Below are 21596 nucleotides of genomic sequence, written 5' to 3' on the forward strand. Positions count from 1 at the left end.
AGCTAATGAAGCTCAATCCTGAGGTTTCACCAGTAAAACCCAGGTTTGAGACAAAGCCCAGCGAGGAATGTCTGTGAGAAAAGGTGTTTCCTCTTTCATTGTTAGCAGCCTGGACGTGACGGCCTCATAAACTTCAGCGAGTTGCTTTCTCTCTGCGGCGGCCTGTTTGATTCCAGCTCGTTTCCCCTCTCCCACAGCCCCACCAGGTGGCTGCCCGGCTCTGCTCTGTTCATCAAACCCACCAGCGTGTTCCCCCCCATCACTCAAATCTCCTTTGAGTGGTGCAGGAACCTCCCCCGTTCGGGCTCACTGCAAAAAGTGATGGCTTCGTCAGAACTGTTTCACACCGAGACATAAAAACTAGGATCAAAGTGGGAGCTCTAAGCTGCTCATTTGGAAAAGGGATTACACAGAATACACAGGTCCTCTAGTTTCCTAAACACTGCATTGAAATAGCGGTTTGAATGAATCCCCCAGATTCAGGTCTTTGTTGTGCACGTGTGTAAATTCAGTTTGTGTGTAGTTCTGCAGAAATGTAGATTATGTGCGTTCCTTTCAGAAACCACATTTTGTGATTGTCCCTCGCTCGTGTAGAAAAGGAATCACGTGTTTTCTTATGTATAATTTAAATCTCGTGCACTATTAATTCCCGTGGACGGTGATAACCACTTCATCTTCTGAGTCTCGTCGGAGATGCTTCCAGCGTGAGCTCACTGATCCCACAGGTACGACTCCTCGAGACAAATCACCTCCACGGCCTCTGAAGATGTCCCCTCGGGGACAATAAAGAATCTTTGCTCTCATTAACCTCTGATTCACTGCAGATGCTGTAAATGTCTAGAAGATAGCTCTTGTTTATTTTATTTCACATGCATTTCTTTCTGCTTTTTTACGATCCGGCCTATGAATCCCCCCCCCCCCCCCCCCCCATTTCCTGGCTGGATTTGTGCGTTTTCTTTGATGCGGCGAGTGCCCCGCTTAGCGTGTGTGGGCAGGCCTCTCACGCCTGAGTGTGTGTGTGGCGGCCTGGAGGTGAGGGGGTCCGTGCAAGCTCCCTTCTTTTAATCTGGCAGTGTTTAGACGTAATGCACGACCATAAACCTGCAGCTTCAGGAACAAATACAGCTGTAAAACACAGATCAGGCGAACAGTTGTGATCACCGCTTGCTCATTTGGCCACATCTGTGTGTGCGTCTGTCTGTGTGTGCGTCCCTGTGTGTGTGTGTGCAGCCCTGTACTTGAATGTAGGCTGTGCGGTTTTTAACAAGCTTCGGTTTGTTCTGCCAAGTCCAGGTAGCTGATTTCAAAAGAAAAATAAACTCAGGAAGCATTAATAACATCTCTGGCCCACGCGGGGACATTGAACGCTTCCACAAGCCTCGATATGATGATGAGAGTGAGAAAGAGAGAGAGAGAGAGAGAGAGAGAGAGAGAGAGAGAGAGAGAGAGAGAGAGAGAGAGAGAGACAACCTGCAGCCACATCACGTTCAACATGCGTCAATATTCAGACTTTTAATGTAACGACCTCGATAAGAAACATTATTATTAAACAGCCATTTGAGGTTTGAACGTAAAAGCAACTTTGGGTTTGGGCCTGAACGTTTAGGATCATTTAGACTAGACCGCTCCTCAAAAGTGAAGCCAAAGGGTCCCAACCACCCCCTGGTGGCTGGATGCAGTATTGATCATAGACTGCACCTCCACATTTGTAGATAAGACAATGGGACAAATTAAGTCAAAGTACATGTCAAATAAACAAAAGAGGATTTACGTCATTTTAGGAAGGTGTCAGGTCTTATCACACTGATGGATGTTCTTGTTTCCAGTAAGTTTGGTTTTTATTTGATAAAACTGGTGAAACGTGATGATTGACGGCTGAGACTGACCTGTGATTGGCTTCGAAGGACGTCATCAGCACAAGATGACAGGGTTCGTATCCGATGTATTTTTACTTCATGTCCGGACACAGGAAGGAAGTGGATCCCACTGTCCATCTCACAGAGTTCATGGTTCAGGCTGGTGTTGCTGTGGTACTGGTTGCTGCATGACGCATGAGCACACGGCTGCTAACTGGGATCACTCAGTACTGCACTGAATATCAGACCTGGACAATTACGTGTTTTTTATATACTTAGTTAATGAAAGTTCACTCATCTCCCTGGAAACAGTGTTTTAACATAACATAAACTGTATCTCCGAGAACAACTGAGGAAACTCTTAATTTTCTGATTCATTTTGGCAAATACTGTTTTCGTCAATCACAATCAAAACCAACTTCAGCCAAGAATTAAACATGAGGATTAACAAAAACCTGGAGGCTGATTCTGATGGAGACATTGACCTTTTCACTGTTAGTGTTGGAATCAGAACTGCTGTCGCCTACTGAAGGAAACGGAGGGAAAGAATTCACACAGGTCGACTCCGAAAGGCTCCTGTGCTAATATTATAGCTGCGCAACACGCTTTGCAAAACCAGCAGCACGACCCCCTGCGAGGAAAAAGAAAAACCCTGAATGGCAACGACCCGTGCTGTTGACCCACGGTGGCTCCTCGGTGGCCCGCTCGCAGCCACAGAGGGCCCCGCACACCTCGGGGCAGGGGCCGCTGTTTGTCTGGCTCCTGATGCAGAACAGATGAGAATTATACTTTGTTGGAAATTTCTGGTCAGTGTTGAAGGGTTGGAACGTCCTGAATTCAGTGGCTTCACAGATCTTTAAAAGCAGATATGACTAGAGAGGTGTGTTTGTGTGCACGTGAGGGAGCTTCACAGGGATTCATCTGCATTAATCAAGTATCTTCAGCCACTGTGAGGTCAGATGGAGGGTGGAGTGTCTCCCCACAACATAAACACTTCAAACAGACTATTCGTCTATTTGCAGAGTTTCTGATTAAAGCAATCAAGGCTGGTGGATCCGTCAGTGTCGGCTGCTCAGTCAGTGTCGTGTGGAGCAGAAGACGAGGAGAACACATGTGAAGTCAGCAGACGAGTTGGGGAAGCTGTTATTCATCCTGTAGATCCTGGAAGATGCTGCAGTCATCACAACACAGCCACATCTTTTCTGTTTCTCCTCACGCAGATGATGTTCAAGCAGATGTGAAAAGCTCCATCAGCATTTCATATGAGTGGTCTCCTGGAGGATGAGTCTGCAGGAGCTAGACATGATGTCTGTGGACGTGATTGTAGATTTTAAGTTTGGGATTTGATGCCATCGTGAGGTGGATTTGGGGTATTGAACCTGACTATGCTTTGTTTTTCAAGTGTTTGTTGCAGAGATAAACGAGGGAGGAAAAGGAGGGGGAACTTGTGCATGCTGCAAAAATGTGATTTGTATTCATTTTAGGTTTTATGCTCACTTTTATTGGGGAAAGTGTTCGTGTGAGTGATTGATGCAGTTGCATGAGACCGTGTTGTTAGTCTGTGTGAGTCTTTCTGAGTCAACAGGTGAGTCTGCACGCTAATGACTGAGAAGAGGAATAATATCCTCTGCTTCCAGTAACTCGGCTCCGCAGCCCAACACACGCTTCATGTGGTCACTGACTAATTCAGAGATCACACACTTTCTCCATCACTTTCTACAACAGCATTATAAACTATGTGCTGACCTCCACTGAGCTTCAGGCTTCACTCTGCAGACTCTGCTCTTTCCACAGCGGCAACAAGAGGTCCCACAAACTGTAACTGTGGATCCCGTCCCATCACAGTCAGCTTTATTTAAAGTTAATTAAAGCTTCTACAACACATGCAACGGTTTTTACACCATGACCCTCTTTCTTCCCTGGAGGCTTGAGTTTAAACATTTGCAGAAATTTAATTTTTCTCTTTAGTCTCTGTAGTTTAGCTTTGGTTCTTTTTGTAAATATTAATTATTTTGTATCATATGTAATGAGTAGCATACCTCTGCTAAGGCCCAACAGTCCCCTTATGAAACCACATTTAAATTCATGAGATCCTGATTTGTATTTGGATCAGTACCAAATTGCAAACATTCATAGATTTCAGTCCCTTTAATATGTGAAAACAGTTCCTGGATCTGCTCCCTGTTCCAGATCTGCAACAAGATATAATGTTTCTTCCCTGACGTCAGTTTCATGGCTTCTGTCCAGTTTCTTTTGTATAATACAAACTAACAAACAAAGATAAGTTTTAGCTTACCTAAGGTAAGTTTCAAAAATGAATGTCCAGAAATGAAATTCAACTAGTTTTACCTACTTTTCATACTCACTTCTCCCATTTGGAGCTAAATTGTAATTTCCCTTATAACAAATAAGAGAATACTCAATAAATGCACTCGATCTCATTACTCAAAATTAAATACACAATTAAAGTGCCTCATTATCATAATTAGAAGACATTGGCCAAAGGGAGTTTGGTGGCTGCAGTCTATAATTTCGGTGGACAGCCGTGTACACACACATCTGCAGTAGCAGCAGCTGTGGTGAGTTGTGTTATGTGATTATACTGGTTGCTTGTCCGCAAGCTGTAAAACATTCCTGTATTTAACTCACATAGGATAGAAGAGAAAGAAGAAAGTGGAGAGACCACTGCGACGTGTTCAACAGGTAGTGACTCAGACTGGCATAAGTAAAAAAAACACACAAACAGAACCAACAGCTGGAAAACTCGTTCCCGAGCTGCTCAAACTCCCCATGAGTAAAATGTTCCCATGTGGAATTTTACACCACAGTCCACAGAGTTTCTTTTGGCTTCTCAGTTTTTTTTTTTTAACAGTTTCCCACCTATTCATTAATAAAATGTTCACTCTTTCCCTCGGCTTCACTTCCCACTTCCCTCCTCAGTGACTGCAGAAGCTTCAGTGTTTAGAGGAGAAATCTTGCTGTTGTGGGCCCAGTAAAGGATTATTTTATCTAATCCTTATCTTAGCTATCCTCCTGTCATGTCGCCTGCAGGTGCATGATGGACTTCAGTCACTTTGGCTTGAGCTGTATCATCTAAAACGTGTTCTCATGGCCACACAGCCTCAGATATTGATCTGTGCTAATCCTAAAAAAGCAATTATTGCATATATCTATGTATTATAGTTTGTGTTACTTTATTGTCTCATAAAAACCATTAATTAAAAATTCATACCACGTGTTATAGTTAAAAAAAACGTTCTGACAAGCTGTAGGGGGATGAAAAGCTGCAGGTCATAGTGCCACAGTTTCATGCTACTGTTTTTGTTTACATGCTATTTTCCTTATTTTAAACTGTCGTGAATCCATCTTTGGCTGAGGAGAGAACCTTCTTAAAATGTCTTTGTACCTGAGTATAAAGACAATAAAGTCCTTTCTCCCTCTGATTCTGATCTGATCATAGTGACATTACTGCTGCGTCCACAGGGGGGCAGCAGTTCTTGAAGTCATCAGGTTTGTATCTCTTAACCTTGGATTCTCAGGGTTTATAGGGACAGGAATCAATTTGAAAGTCTAAGTCACACTTGAGTTACTTGAGCTAATGTTCAACCATCAGCACCAGAAACCTGCACAGGTCACCTGCAGCTGGGTGGCAGGTCAAGGTAAAAGGAGGAACTCTCACTCTGCCTCTATTTTCAGGCACAATACATATATATAAAATGAGTGGTCCCTTTCAAAAGGAGAGTGATATAAGTACCTGCCTTAACATGTGTGTTTCATTTCAACACTTTTTAATTGATGTGTGAATCACTGTTCTCGCCGTTCCCCCTTTGAATAATGGGGAGTAGATTTTATGATGGCGACTCCCTGTGGACAGATGGCTGCACAGCATCTGGTCCAGTAGCAGCGTTGTTTTACTGAGGGACCATTGATTAAACATTATCATTATAACTCTTTACTTATGGATGCTGCTTGTTGTTGTTGTTGTTGTTGTTGTTGTTGTTGTTGTTGTGAGCAAACTCCAAGCACTCTATTTAATTGCACTTTACTTCAATTAACTCTTGGTCTTATTTGCCAGGGAGAGTTAACTGTTGTATGGAATCTCTATATAAGTCGTACAATAATAGATTAATAAATGTAACAATGTTTGACATTCGTTTGTTTTCTGATCTTTAATCTGCTTTCAATTTGTTCATATAGTTTGCCTTCAATTATCCACTTTTCATCATGTAAGAAAATAATAAGTAATAAAATAAACACGTGAGATATTAACGTACTTAAATATAAGTACATAATTAAACACGTATATTAATCCAAAAGATGAATTTTACAGTGATGAAGACTAACACTGTTTTCTTGTGAGGAGCGGTTCATCTTCTTGTACATAGACGTTCTTCTAACAGTGCGTCTGTTAAATGAGTCCCACCTGTGTCGTCAGTTCCGTCAAACGTTCCTGTCCGCTCCGACAGACACAAGATAGAGGATTAATTTCGGGGCGTCCGGGACAAACTCATTGAGAATTAAACCCCCACGTCGCCATGTTATTAAAAAAACACTATTAACCATTTATTGAGTTGATTGTTATCCTGCCGGCGGACTGAGAACCGAGGGCACGTCGGTCTCCTGTGAGCCGCGCACGGACTGGCATGCACCGTTAGCTCGCAGTTAGCTTCCTCGCTAGCTTCCCCCCGGACGGCTCCGCTGCAGAGACGGGACCCAGCTCACCGCGAGTCACCGTAAGTCCAACCGCGTGTTACCGGGGACAATGCTCTCTGTCCCGGGTCATGACCTTAAGTGTTTTATCATCGTTAATCAGCTGGTGTTTTAAACCGTGGAGCCGCAAATTCTCCCGTTTTCCCCACCAGCTGCTCTGGGAACAGCTGGAAACGGGCCCGGTTCTCCTCCTGGGAGGCGAACATGTATTTGCACGTTCTTAGAAAGATGGAGATTGTGTTAAGTTGTGTTTTGCTGCCATGTGGATCCCTCGGTGTGTTTCGGATGTGTTGATCCCGAGCAGGCGTCTCCTTCTGCGGGTTGGGAAATAACAGTTCACCTGTGCTGGTGCACCTGTCAGCTTCCAGTGGAACCAGTGGCGGTGACAGCCACCAGCCTTCAACCCTGTTACTTCACCTTAAGTTCAATACTATTCCTTTGTTATGATTCTATTACATGTGCAACCAAGGTGCAGTTATTAGGATTTATGTATTATTAGGATCGTGCAGGGCAGTAAAACAACATCAAGGATTATCACAATGTAGTTTCAGGAGCAATAAAGCAATTATTGTTTATTGTTTTTGCAAACACACTGAAGACATATTCCACGTTGTTGATTTATCTCAGATTTATAACATATTTAAATGTTGTTGTCATTCTCTGTCCTTACAGCAGAGTTCGTATACACTCAGGAGCAGGAATCCCCTAACCCTTAAAATCCAAATCAATAATATTATATTAATTGTGATGATTATCGATATTAACTGATAAGATATTTTATCGTGATGTTGTGTTTGACCTCATCGTGCAACCCCTAGGATATTGATTATAAAGTTAAATGTCTCACTCTTGCCTGATAAAAGTAAACTATACGATGCAACAAGCAATATCACATTATTCTTTTCCTCTGATGCAGCACATTATCTGTTATTAATGGTGAATAACTTATAATAGACTGTTAATAATCAGCCTCATCTCTTCACTTCTCACATTGACTCCCTTCAGAGATGAGACTCTGGGTTGAGCCTCTTACCGAGGACTGGACGGGCCTGTTTCAGAGGCATTATTATGCAAAGCAGAGGAAGTTGGCTATTTGGTCTCTGGAATGTTTCTCAAATTTTCTGGTAAAACAGGTTTACTCAGCGTCAATGACAAACCAATAAGCTGCATTTCAGTTAAACTCAATTAATGTGGACGTTTAGCACATTTGAATATCAAAAAGCTCTGTAGGGAGCTGCGTCAGACGAGAGGGTTTCGTGTGTTTGAGTGTTGTTGGCCAAGGGAAGGACATCAGTCCTAAGATGTCTAGAGTCAACAGAGACGTGTCACTTATCAGGAAGTGGACAGGGCATGGCAACGTGTGCGTTTCCAATAGGGACACAGACTTAGCTGAGGTCAGAGGAAATGTAAACAAGCCTTATCCCTCCAGGTGACAATAGGGATGCCAGCAAGTGCCCCAGCTGTCGTAAACCCGTCTTATACGTTTGCATTTCTGTGAGTCAGGTGCTGGCACCAAGCTTTAAAAACTAAAACTAGTTAATTTATTCTCTTACTTTACTTTCCTAACACTCCTTCTACATACATTTATAAATTCTGGTATGCTGCATGTTTGTCTCTTGCAAATCCTGTTTCTAGCAAATTATATAAATAATTTATATTTCTTGAAGATCTGCGATCAGAATTTGTTTTTCAAATAAGAACAGAATAATCGTAATGACACGGTGCCACATCTGCTGGTTAAATGATTTAATGGATTAATTTATGTAGATGATAATCAGAAGCTGGAGCAACAAGCACTGCTTTGTCACTGATGCATTTATTTATTTCACCCTCCAGACCAGACCACCTCACCTCACTGTTTAGTTTCCCACATGCAGGACGAGCAGAGAGTCAGTCCAAATCCTGTCCTATGAGTGCAGTGATTTTTAAAGCTCTCACTGTCCACAACAGATCAGGGAACAAACTGTTGTAACCAGTCTTCAAATGGCACTAACAAGCATGTCACCTTCTCAGAACAGCAGCCGAATGTTCTTCATGATAAAAACATGAATTATCTACAGATCTACAGTTTCCAGGCGCTTTCTGTTGTCCACAAAAAAACAGGTGCTGTTTTATTAGATTTAGTAAATATCTCTCTTTGCATACTGCTGCTGTGTTTCAGAGAGTTTCTCCATGTGTCCTCTTTACTTGTTAAACCTCCATCGTTCTCTGCAATGTGAAAACTATGATTATAATTCCTCCTGTGTCACATGCAGCTCATATCGACCCCTCCTAAGTTTCTGTGGGAGTGAATTCATTAAGCGGTGCATCTGTTACTCAAGTCCACACCACAAGTAGCAGCAATGCTCCAGCTCACCAGACATGTTGTTATATATATAAATGTAGTTGTAAAGCCTGTTAGAAATGAGCAGATAGTATTGATGAAACCTTTAGTTGTGTCTGGTTCTGTGCAGCTATCGTGCAGCCCTTTATTAGAGCAGAACCGAGTGGCCACTCGAAGACGGCTCATTGTGGCCGGCGTTTCATCGGTGTGTTGTTTCTCTGCCGAGCGGTGGCCTTGCTCTTTGAAAACCACCTCACCGCTTGTTCACGGCAATTATATCCCCATCTGCCCAATGACTGGTTTGTTTTGACTACGCTCTTTGGTCTGTCCTCTTCAAAGCAGCATTAAAGCCTCACTGTTTTTCCATCGCTACCTTTTTCACTTTATTTACATGCAGTATCCACCCTCTCTCTCTCTCCCTTTCCCCCCCAGGACCAGTGCATTATGACAGAAAGCATTATGAGTAAAGCTGCCACAATGGAGATTCCTATCAACAGCAACGGGGACACAGGGACACTAACAGAAGACGACAGCCTTGAACAGGTGGGTCACTGAGGTGGGACGGGTGGACACGACCCTGCACAGCTGCTGTTTACCTATTTAAAGCTTTTACTGAAGGAATCAATGTGCAAAGTGTTTGAGTTTATGCACAATCGATCCCAGGTCAACAAAAGACACTTACAAAAAAGAGTTTGAGCAAACAAAAGACTAATCTCAGAATCTTATTTATTTACTTAGTTAGAGAAAAACCACATTAGACCTGTTGTCTTTCTCCTAAGGAGCTTCTTAACTTGATGATTTATTCAAAGACAGTATTTCCCCTGAGGGTCACCCTGTGAGAGCACGTGATGAAAATCAATCCAACATATATGAGCAAGCTGTAGTGTCATGAGTTATCATGGTGGGAAGGAAAACTGTGTTCCTTCAGTTGTATGAAGTTGACATAATGGATTCTGGGTATTGTTCTTGGCTATCACAAGATAAGCCGCGTCAGCTGACTCCTTTCCCACAGCAGTACCACTCTGTTTTAAATGTACAGAACAACTTAGGACTCGCACTGTGTCGTAAATGGAGTCTGTGAGTCACTTACTGTTTTTATCTCCCCCGGCCTTATCTTACCTTAAGAGAAATCTAAACTATATTCAGAATCAGAATCAGAAAGTATTGATTGCCAAGTAGGTTTACCTACAAGGAATTTGCTCTGGTTATTGGTGCATACAATGAACATAGAATCATAAAAACATAAAAACACAATAAATACAACACACATAAGAAAAGCAATAAAAAGAAACAACATATATTTACTCACTATTTACTTCTTATTTACTCCCTTTCTCTAATATTTATACAAAGTAACATTTATTTAGACATAAAAATATCGAAATAAAATAAATATAATAGATAAAAGATATAAAAAGTGAAGTAAAAAGTGAAATGCAAGATTCCAGTACCTTTCTGTGAATGTAACATATTTCTCACTGTTGTTGTATCATGTACTCCGTTTCACACACTACTTGGAGTCCTTGTGTTCCTTAGCTTTGGTTAACTACAACTGTGGAGAGGGATCCCACTGGGAAATCAGGTGTCGGAGTTCAGGTGTCTCCTTGGGAACCAGTTGTTCCCATTAACAGCTCAAGTGGCCTCATGTTTGGTGTTTGCAGAAAAGCAGAAACTCCTCTAGTGAGTTTGCTTCACCTGAACACTAGGGTGTCAAACTAAGAAGCTTAATTCTCAGGCAGATGTTGCTCTGTGGGTTTGATCTATTCATTTGAGAAATAATTTTTGTGGGCTCCGATACATTTAGTCTCCCCCCCTCAGGAGTGTCCTCGTCGGTTAGGATTTGAATGACACTGAGACGCAGATCAAGCGAGGCGTCACTGGCTGTTCTCTTTCCTACATCCTCCGGCTCCACCTTGTTATACAAACACCCAAGATCCTGGTGGAGGCTCGAGCAGTTAATTGTTATTTGCTCACCAAACTGTGCGCGGCTCCTCGTGGAGTAACAGAAAAGAACTTAGAAAAACACTCAGCCATTTGTCGCAGCCTGTACAGTGAAGAAGTCTCTGTTTACTGGCCGCCTCTCGTCTGGCTTCACTGGTTAGTGCTGGATATCAACCAGTTGTCATAGCAACATCGCAATTAATCTGAAACTGGCCGTGCTTTGTCCTCGGGGGTGAAAGCCCTCGGAAACCAGATAGAGATCTGCTGTGCAGCACAGGGTTCACAGCTGCAGGGGATTCTGCTGCTCGTGCACGTGGAGGTGCAGATTGACAGGTGGAGGTCGAGCAGAAGCCTTTCAGGTTCCCGACGCTCTGTATCGGAGCCCGGTCGCTGACTGGCAGATTGACGGTGTCACAGAGAATCCACCGCCAACAGCGTCCTGGCAGAGGCAGCCGGTGCATCAGAGTGGATCACTGCTGCCTTTTAGCAAATTTAACAGCATTTTCAGACGGTTTTATGGTTTCACACAGTTTCTCAGAGGTGATACTCCCCCTTTGTTTTGTAAGACTTAGTCTGCTTTGTGAAATATTGAAAATTAGCTGCTGTAGGATTCTGTTTATTGTAAGAAATCTGCACCAAAACAGGCGAAACTCTTTCTGAAGCCCAGCAAACCTCGCTCTTATATCCCAGCCGGATTATTTTAGGATGACGTCAAGGTGCTGTACTTTCCATCATCTTAGGGACCGGGCGCTGTGTCAACAGAGTGTCCAGGGAGGGATCAGTGTTGAACAGATGCCACAACACGAGGAAGGCCTTCTCAAATAAAGGGTTAGACACTGAATAAAAGAGACAAGAGTAAAAAAAACGTTCTTTGCGTGAGGTGTGTCACAGTTTCTTCTTTTTCTTTATTACATTTTTCCCATTTAATGTCGATGTCACTTTTAATGACTGTACATGAATATATGATTTATTTAGGGTTGAACTAGATTCAGTGGAGTCTTTTGTCTGGACAGTGATGGAAGAATGGCAGGGCAAAACTTTGAGTAGCAAGTTAGAAATGGAAAGTGGTGAGCTCCAACCCGCTGACAGATGAACCCTGCTCCGACCAATCACTGCTCTCCGTCTCACATCCCCGCTGTGTGGACATCACAATGATTTGTTTCTGGGATTTCTTTTGACATCGTTCTATCTTGTTTCATGACCTCAGACATGGATTTTTATTTCTTTTTTTTTATGTCTTTTTTTTTGTCTTTTTTGTTTTGTTCGTGTTGTGTTTGTCAACCTTCTCCCCCCCTCCCTCCTCCCCTCCCTTCCTCCTTCCCTCCATCTCTGTGCAGGCTGCAAATCTGCAGTGGAGCTTAGATGAGAAAGTAGGGAGCTCCAGAGGCACCAGGGTGAGCAGGCCATTTGTGTGTGTGTGTGTTTGTGTTATGTTATGTCGTTGTGTAGCAACGCTCAGTGGTTTGACTTAATGCAGCATTAAATTGCCTCGCATCGTGACATTGGTTTATTTCACGAAAATGTCAGATACTTCCTTTTTATTACAAACCACTGTGCGACTAACTTTAGCTGGAGGTAGTCTCCCAAACATGTTTGAGAGACTCCCTCAAAGTAATGGGTGCTAACAAAATAGCTGACGGCTAACACTTAGAACACAACATGAAAATATGTCTGCTAACATTACCTAGATTCTTTGTGTGTGTGTTCACCTGGGTGACGTGTGAGGCTACATCCACACCACTACGTTTTAGTTACAAAATGCATCTCTGTTGTGTTTACACCCACCGTCCAGTGGCATTCACACCATTCCAGAGTTTCCCAGCACTTCAAAACGAGATGCTTAGAAACGCTGATGGCCCCATTTTGGTTTGAGTTGCGTTTTAGTGCAGAGAAAGGAAAACGGACATTCAAGCCTTTTCTACACTGCAGATATTTTTTTTAACTAATATTTCCCCCTCCACATGACATTCATTCGACACAATATACAAATTACTACCACAAACAGCATGCCTTGCAAGTAGGTGGCGATAGTGAACACTATGGTCCAATAATATTGGACGAGCCAGATGTCTGTGAATGGTGCAGCATTTCCAAATATAGCTTCTAACTTGTAATTAGACCCAGATGAGAAAACAGTACGTGGCTGCCATCGTTGTTTCTTCTTTCTTATGCTCACTACACAAAGCAACAGTGATCCACTCTACATGTGCACACAGAAAACAGAGGTTTTAAAAATCTGCACTTAGGAAGACATTTGTAAAACCACAGCTATGGAAAGAGATTATTATAGGTACTAAAACTAAAACGTATTAGTTTGGATGGAGCCTGAGTGTGATCCCTTTTTATTTGTGTTGAAACAAGGTGTCAAACTAATACTCATCATGTCCTAATGCTGTAATGTTGATGGGCTTCACGTGTTCTGTTCTTTTATGTGTCAGTTCTGTTTCAGTTATAAAAACTTTGTTTGTGTTGCGAAGTCAAGTGAAAAATCAAAAATCACGAGCAGAAAAGGCCCTTGAAGCAAAACTTTTATACATCTGTAGAAATTCTTCTCATTTCCCTCTGTTGATACCGTTTGACCTCTAACAGCACAAATCACAGCAGCTGTAGATAAAAAAAAATTGTCTTTGTGTTTGTTTACAACAGGGAAATGGCGACTTCCCCTCTAGAGCTTTTCTTCTGTGGATTTCTTGTCACAATCTTACTGCACAGACCCAGCCCAAGATTTCAGAAATGCTCCCATTTCATTTTTTCCGATTGGAAAACATGTTCTCCTTTTCAGCCCTGTTTACTCGTGGCACAAGCAGGAGTTGATCATTTGTTATAGGAAACTTACGGCTGTGCCAGAGTGAGAAATCTGTTTGGGCCAGATATCCCTTTTTTTCCATTACCCCCCCCACCCCACCCCCCCCCCCCCCCCATGAATGTTCTTCTCTTTACCAGATGATAAACAAGCAAGAAGGCAGACAAAAGAAAACAGAGAGTTTCATTAAAGAAAACACACAAGTTGCATCATGGGGCTGGTAACACAGTTCCCTTCTTGATCCAGAGCCACGCTGAAGCCTGGGACGGGGGGGAAACTAGTTTGCTCAAGCGTTTCCTGCTGCTCAGATCAGTGAAGTCACGGCTCGGGTTCGACTCTGTGCTGTAGAAGTCTTCTTGTTTGCTCTCAGCAGCATCACAGCTGGAGATTCTCTGTGTGGTTAATCATTGGTGTTTTTTTATGTCTTTCCTACAAGCGTTTTTTTCCTGTTGGCATCTAGATAAGTAGAAGAAGTTAGACAACGCCTGGAGGCTGTGTTCTCACTAACCTTCATTAACTCAGCAGTGTCTGTCCCCCTCTAGTGACTAAGCCTCTAACTTACATCGTCTCCACTGACTGAATGTGACACTCGAGCCGTAATGTTTATACATACCCCCCCAACCCCAACCCCCCTTTCCTTTCCCTTTTGTTCTTTATCGTTTTTATGTGGCCGTTAAAACTTTGCAGGACCTGCAGCAGGTGATGGTGTCGGGTCCCAACCTGAACGAGACGAGCATCGTGTCAGGCGGGTATGGAGGAACAGCGGAGGGGATCATCCCCACCAGCTCAATCAAAGGTAGAGTCCCTCTGCGTCTCCTTCACCTGCAATCCTTCTCAGCCAAACTGTCGCTCTATTGACGTCCACTGTTGACTTCATGCTCCATCTCTGAGAGTGTTTGACTCCTCAGGCCTCAAATCAGCTTCTTCCGAGATCAGGCTGTGATGGATTTGTGATTATTGGTGGTCAAATTGGGATGGTTTCTCTCCTCCACTGTATCTTAATATGGTCCGTCTCCCTCGAATCACATTTTTCTATGAGCAGGTATGGGATACAGCAGGAGGAAAAGCCAGTAGAGTGCAAACCTCTGCCAACTGTCCCCTTATGGAACCATATTTGGATCTACACCAAATTTCTCATACTGATAAATATCGGTCCCCTGTACATGCCTGATTTTTGCCCACTCTCTCTCTCTCTCTCTCTCTGTCTCTCTCTCTCTCTCTCTGTCTCTTTCTGTCTCTCTCTCTCTCCCTCTCAGGGCCGGCTGTGCACTACAATGCAGAGTTTAACAAAAGGATCCCAGTTGAAGGATTAGGTAGCTCCATAGACACAGGACTTTTATTGAATCTAGACCAGTGGTTCCCAATTGACTCACAAGGGGGATCGTGAGATGATTTCCTGAAACTATCATAATCATCATATTTTGGCCATAATTGTTCCAAAAGCTCAAACATACTGGTTAAATTTAAGATAAAAAACATGCAAAGAGTCATCAGCTTTCAGATGTTCTGCCTCCACGTGGCCCCTGAGGTTATTACAGCAGATTAGTGACAGCATCAGTTACAGCAGGTTAATTTACAGAACCACAGGAGACACTGCCACATGTGCACATTGGTAACTTTCTTTGTGACGTCCTCGGGGAGAAGTGCATGGGCTGAAAAGAAGTTTGGGAACCTCTGATCTAGACTTCTCAGTAACTGTTGGTTTTGTGAGAACCTTTGCTCTTGACCTCACATTTCAAACGATGGATGTCTCATTTTGGAAAGACGTTCTTTATGTGGAGTGAGTCTCTTTGGATAACTGGGAAACTGCTGCTCTGTCCCTTTTTAACAAGCTGTGTCTTTCGGTGGAGAAATGTCAGGGTACTTATTTCTGCCCCGTGCTCTTTTTCTTGGATATTGTTGGTATTTTTCTAACACAACTTTTGATCCACAAGTATTTCCTCGTATCTCTCTGGTTGGCTTCTTCTGCTCGTCCTTCAGTGGGGCTTCGCTTTTGTTTTTCACAGAATATCTTAAACGTCTCTGTAGCAAAGAGGCAACCATCCTCATTAAAGTGGTTGTTTTATAACCTTGAATATGATATTATTGCAAAAACTTTAGTAAACTTTTGGATTTTAAAAGCCTCATCCCATTATTTTGATATATTATTTAATAGAAGACTAATCCGGTTTATTTAGCATCACACTGTTTAACACCGCTGCATTTCAAACTGCCCCCGTCTTCACCATTACTCATTCGTCTGCATTGTTCACTGATTGTCATGCACTAAACGTTGTCTTGTCATCTTGTCTATCTTTGTCCTCCACCTCTCTATCACAACTCCCTCCCACACGTTCCTCCTCGTCTTCCTCACCCTTTTGTTGTCTTACTTCTTCTCTGCATCTTCCCCGCAAACTTCCTCCTACGTTATCTTTCCATTTCTGCCTCGCTGGTTCAACTTGATTAATTGCTTCATGTTTTAAACCCGTAATCCTGAACATTCCCATTATTTGAAAAACAAAAATGTAAATCCCAATCCCACTTCCTCACCTGATTCACACCCCCATTCATCCGAACCCTCCCCTGCAACACCCACCCATCTACTCTCAGAACTGCGTATGAAGGCCAGGCGAGGTAGTGTTCCCTCAAACAGTTCTGTCATCTGCCATTTAGCCGGCCCGCCACATGAATACCAAGGTACTGGAGAAGGAAAGTGTGAAGTGACATGTTGAAACATCCTAAAGCCTCTGTATTGATAAAGCAGGTCATTTAGCAGTGACTTAAAAATAGTTTTTTCACCTTTTATTACATTTCAATAAGGTTGTTTCCCTCAGTATCTCCTGCCACTTTAATTCTCTTCATATTCTTGCTACTGATTCTGCATGTTTCCTGGTGCTTAACGAGATCGTGGTGAAGGATTTGGGTTGTTAGAAAGCAGAACGGAACTTAAACACTTTGTATTTCCCTTTTATCTGGGTTAATCATTATGTCTCATTATGTTCACCATGTTCTTTGTGCTTTTACATTTTGATCTCTTCTCTTCTCAGGTCCCAACATGCACCACAGCAGCAGCAGCTCGTCGATGGCGGCGGACGAAGCGACCCGCGGTGTGGCTGTGGAGAAACTAGAAACAGTGAAGAAGTGGGGTTACAACACATACAAGGTCAGAGCTTCATGAGGATTTATATTTCTGCGTCTGTGAGGAACGTCTGGGTGAACCGCTTTGTGTGACTGATGCTCCTCTGTCTTGTGTTCAGTGCACGAAGCAGATGATCTCGGAGCGGTTCGGTCGGGGATCCCGGACCGTGGACCTGGAGCTCGAGGCCCAGATCGAAGTGCTGAGAGACACTAAAAAGAAATATGAGAACATGCTGCGATTGGCCCGAGCGCTGACCAACCACTTCTACAACATGGTGCAGACGCAGCACGCACTGGGAGACACGTTCGCTGACCTCAGCCAGAAATCTCCAGAACTACGAGTGAGCCCTCTAAATTTGATCATGTATTCTTTAATATCAGCTGTTCTCATATTTAGAAACTTAGAAATTAAACAAGTTTATATGAGGAGGTTGTATTGACTTTCATTAAATCCAGTACACATTTGGTTTATTAACACAGCTTTTAGCACCATTTGTGTTCGACTGTTTGTGTTAAAGTTGTGTTTTTCTTTGCAGGATGAGTTTGGCTACAACGCAGAGACTCAGAAGTTGCTGTGTAAGAATGGGGAGACTCTACTCGGTGCCGTTAACTTCTTCGTGTCGAGCATCAACACACTTGTCAACAAGACCATGGACGACACCCTGATGACTATCAAGATGTATGAAAATGCCAGGTAAGGACCTGCAGCTGGTTACGAGCCAAGTGGAGCAGGATGAGCAAAGAGATTTGAACAAAACACCAAACACAGATTGATATAATCCTGTAACATGTGAAAAATAAAACTCAAGAATATCCATTATTCTGGTTTAATAAAAGGACCAAATAGAAAGTTTCCGTTTCTTAATCATGAAACTTATTCATCTTTGTTTCCTCTTTTTCTTAAAACTGTGTGTTTAGCGTGTTCTCTGCTTTTCTCGACAGACTGGAGTTTGATGCCTACCGGTCGGACCTGGAGGAGCTGAGTCTGGGTCCCAGAGACGCCGCAGCCATGGTCCGTATAGACGCGGCTCAGCAGCAGTACCACGTGCATAAGGAGAAGTATGAACGCCTCCGCTCAGACGTCATCATTAAACTCAAGTTCCTGGAGGAGAATAAGGTGAGTTAGTGCGTTAGGCCTCCATCGGGTTCATCAGCCCAGAAAGTAGAAAATACATCAAAGATAACTTAAACTTTTTCGTTGTGGTACAACAGACCCATATAACTCCTAAACTCTCTTGTGTCCGTCTCTCAGGTGAAGGTGATGCATAAGCAGCTCCTGCTCTTTCATAACGCCATCTCCGCGTACTTCGCTGGCAACCAGCAGCAGCTGGAGCAAACGCTGAAGCAGTTCAACATAAAGCTGAGGCCCCCAGGGGCCGACCAGCCCTCCTGGTTGGAGGAGCAATGAGAGGCGCCTGCTGGGCCTCACTCAGCCTCCGATTGACCACCTCCACCTGTTAACCTGTTGAAACCCCCCAACTTACAGAGGACCACTACAGAGAGAGACATGCAGAAACCTGGGTGGATGAAGAATGAAGAGGAGCGTGTGCCTGGATGACTGGACTGATGAATTACAGGGTATTATCGGTGAATGGTCTTAAAACAGCAGGATATAGAGCGGCCAGTCTCATAAACAGTCAGGGGGCTTCTAGTGCCTCTCGTCCCGACTCCCTCGTCTCACTTTAACCTCGTCCTTGTGCTTTTGTTCCCAGAGAAACTGTTCATCTCCTCCTCCCTCTCTTACCCACTTCCCTTGACCCCCTCCTATCATCACTACTTCGCCGTGTACGCTTGTGTTAGTCATTTTTATGGCTTGTTGTTCTCCTCAAGTGCTGAGTTCAAATTCAACCGCACATCAGGCAGCGCAGAACAAGAGACGGACGAGTTTGAGGAGAAACAGCTCGAATCATCCAACACAACGCGAAGGCATCAAAACTATTCCAACCCCCCCCCCCCCCCCCCTCCTCCTCGTGTGCCTCCTTGTATATGAGAAACAAATCAACGTACACGTGAGGAGGAGTCTTGTGTAACACTGGAAAAGAAATGTGCAGATATTCAAACCAAGTACTGTTTCACTTTTGGAAATATTATATGTTAATTTGTAGCCTAAAAAAGGAAAAACTGTTTAGTTTAGTATTTGTTAAATTTGACTGTCATCTCTTTTATTTTCTAATCATTTCAGTTTGTTATTGGTCAGAGTGCAGGACAGGATCGCGTTAGAGCAGTGTGTGCTGGTGTGTAGACTGCGAGTGCTGCAGTGTGTAGTCTGTAATTATCAGAAATATTACACATTTTAACCTGAAAATAATTCAACTCATACAGTATCTTTGGTTATTGTATTTAATTTGACATGAGAGACGTGATGTCATGACCACATGGCCTGAGGAGACCTGTAAAGATGGGTGTACGTTTCTGTTTAGGTTTAATGGCGTCACTTCATTATTGAATTGTTTAAAAAGGAGGACTGTACATTTTCTTTGGTTTTACATAGATTATCTTTTGTGTTTTTTAAGTTTGTCTTTTGAGTTAACGAGATCTTGCATTAATATCAAGGCCAGAGCCTGACGATGTGGATTTTTAGGGGCAAATGTATTTTAGTAAGTAAAACATTTCCAATACTAATATATTGATTGGGTCTATATAAATATATATATGTTTACAAAACTTAGCGGTGATTCCTAAGATGTTGATATCAAACTCAATTAAAACCCATTTTCCACTGGTACACTCACTATGAATATGGATTTAATCGGCATGTACTCCAGACTCAATTGACTCTGCAGTCGACTCTGGTTTTAATCGGCTCTGATTGACAGTGATGGAAATGTGACTCCAGGGTGAACTGACATTAGAACATGATGCACTGAGGGAAAGAAACAGACAAACTCCTTTTATATGCAATCAAAGGGGTTTACCAGCATTTAAAAAAACCTTTGTATGCCTGCTAATTGTGGTGTAAAACTTGTTATATATTTGAGGCTTGATATTTTACAGTTTAACCATAAACTATATTACAAATACAACCAAATATGTTGAACCTAAACTTGAAAATTAACCCTTTATTTGCGTAAAATATAATCAGAAATTTAGGTGTTTCATTATCGCGAATTCTAAAAAAGTTCTCATATCAGCAAACAAAAGAAATGCTCATATTAGCAGATTTTTTTTTTTCATGTTGAGCTCTAATCTAGAATCATATTTTTCAGAATATGTATCTGCTTGTTTACCTTTTCTTCACACTGCAGATTTCTGTAGCTCCACGATCACTAACGCTAACATTTAACAGAAACTCGTTCTAGATGGTGATTGTCACACTAATGATTCTTCACTTGTTTTTTATTTCCTGTGACTGAAACATTGCTGTAGTAAGATAAAAGCAAACAATCATGAATTGTTGACAGTTCAGAGAAGGAATCGCTGCGTAATACAGAATGTTTTATGTCACTGTATTTATTATGCTCATCATATGTGTTAATCTGTCAGAACTTCTGATTTGTGCAAATTACTTTTAATGTTTATGAGTAAATGAAGTTCAAGGCAACTCACAGAATATCCAACTCTGGAAATGGATCTACACCGAAAAGAGAAAAGAAATTCTGAGCTGTTGGAATTGAGTTTCCTCAGTGAAGTCAAATGACGATTAATCAGTGCAATGAATGTTGTGACATTCTGTGTTTGACACCAGTCCTCCAGCTCCTTGACTCCTCGGTATTTTCATGGCAGACGGATCCAAAGTGTCGGTGCAGGAAAGTGATGGAGGGAAATGGATTTAATTTCATCAAAAATGGATCGTGAAATGTATTTCTCTGCTTGTGTTTTCTGAATTCTTTCGTCAACTGGGTGTATTTTATTGTGGCTTAAAACAAAAATCTCTCTTGAAACTATTTGGTTAAAAGCTGCAGTTTCCCAGCTCCTGGTCTGTTCGACCGTCACTCAGCAATATTAACAAAATGTGACTGTTTGTGTCCTGACCTGCCTCCTTTGAAATTCCTCTCCCTCACACCAAAATGAAGATTTATGAAATGAGATATTTTATTTGTGTACAATCAATATTTTTTTTAGGTTGAGCTGGTGTATTGTACATGATTGCACATACTGGTATTTAAGGTGATAAATGAAGTTGTGTCCTGGATTGATGTAGTACTCTGCCTTCATTCCCTCACTCAGACCTGAACAGTCCCAACTCACCCCGAGGGAACAAGAAATAAAAAATACACATTTTCAAATGATCGGGCTGTATTTGCTGTTTTGTCCTTTGTGTTGTTTGTGTCGCACAGTGGTGAACTTTGTTTTATCTCCAACAGCAGTTGGAGATAAAACCAGTCATCCACAGGTGTTTAGGAAGTTTTCTTGATCACAGACATTTATCTTCAGAGGAGTATTAGTGTTGGGCAAAAACACATTTTTTTTTATTTTGAAAATAAAGTCTAAATAATGAAGATAAAATATAATCCTCTGGTCCATTAACTCCAGTTAGAGGAGGTGGCAGAGCATCGGACACAGTTTATAGCAAAATCTCCTCTAAGACCTTAGGCTGATCCACAATATAACTAATAGAATTTTAGCTTTTTGTCATGATAAATAAATTATAAATCCTCTGAATTAGTTTGACTCTATTCTCAACACTTCAAATTAAGTCTCACCTTTAACTTTATTCTCAACATGTCAAATAACCCCCCCATGTCTGACATATACCTTTAAAGTTTACTTGTTTGAATGAATGACAACTCTTTTCATCAGATGCAGTAAAAATACACATTTCAATTGTATTCACATTTATTCCTATAACATTAAACCCGGTTTTAAACTCACCAATTTTTTGTTGGGGGGTATTTCTCTTATCAGT

The 21596-nt window shown here is 42.2% G+C and overlaps 1 protein-coding gene across 5 annotated transcripts; it reads left to right on the forward strand.

Annotated features, from left to right (window-relative positions):
• Positions 1–6314: 6314 nt before the first annotated feature.
• Positions 6315–20979, forward strand: arfip2b (ADP-ribosylation factor interacting protein 2b). Of its 5 annotated transcripts, XM_062406178.1 has the most exons (10): positions 6315–6589; positions 9322–9432; positions 12168–12224; positions 14321–14429; positions 14890–14946; positions 16660–16775; positions 16870–17091; positions 17287–17444; positions 17693–17867; positions 18003–20979. In XM_062406178.1, the coding sequence occupies exons 2-10, from the start codon at positions 9334–9336 to the stop codon at positions 18156–18158; spliced, it is 1149 nt and encodes a 382-aa protein (XP_062262162.1). In that variant the 5' UTR covers positions 6315–6589; positions 9322–9333; the 3' UTR covers positions 18159–20979. The 5 variants fall into 5 exon arrangements, with proteins under 5 accessions (XP_062262162.1, XP_062262163.1, XP_062262164.1 ...); XM_062406179.1 differs by lacking the exon at positions 14890–14946; XM_062406180.1 differs by lacking the exon at positions 12168–12224.
• Positions 20980–21596: the final 617 nt, after the last annotated feature.

The sequence above is a fragment of the Platichthys flesus genome, chromosome 15 (genome assembly GCF_949316205.1).
Source record: "Platichthys flesus chromosome 15, fPlaFle2.1, whole genome shotgun sequence".
NCBI lineage: Eukaryota > Metazoa > Chordata > Actinopteri > Pleuronectiformes > Pleuronectidae > Platichthys > Platichthys flesus.

Excerpts from the sequence above, each read along its gene's own strand:
- arfip2b (XM_062406178.1), top strand. The coding sequence starts at position 9,334 with ATGACAGAAAGCATTATGAGTAAAGCTGCCACAATGGAGATTCCTATC. Across the intron at positions 14,947-16,659 it reads GATCCCAGTTGAAGGATTAG|GTCCCAACATGCACCACAGC; the intron begins GTAGCTCCATAG and ends TTCTCTTCTCAG. Across the intron at positions 17,092-17,286 it reads AGAAATCTCCAGAACTACGA|GATGAGTTTGGCTACAACGC; the intron begins GTGAGCCCTCTA and ends TTTTCTTTGCAG.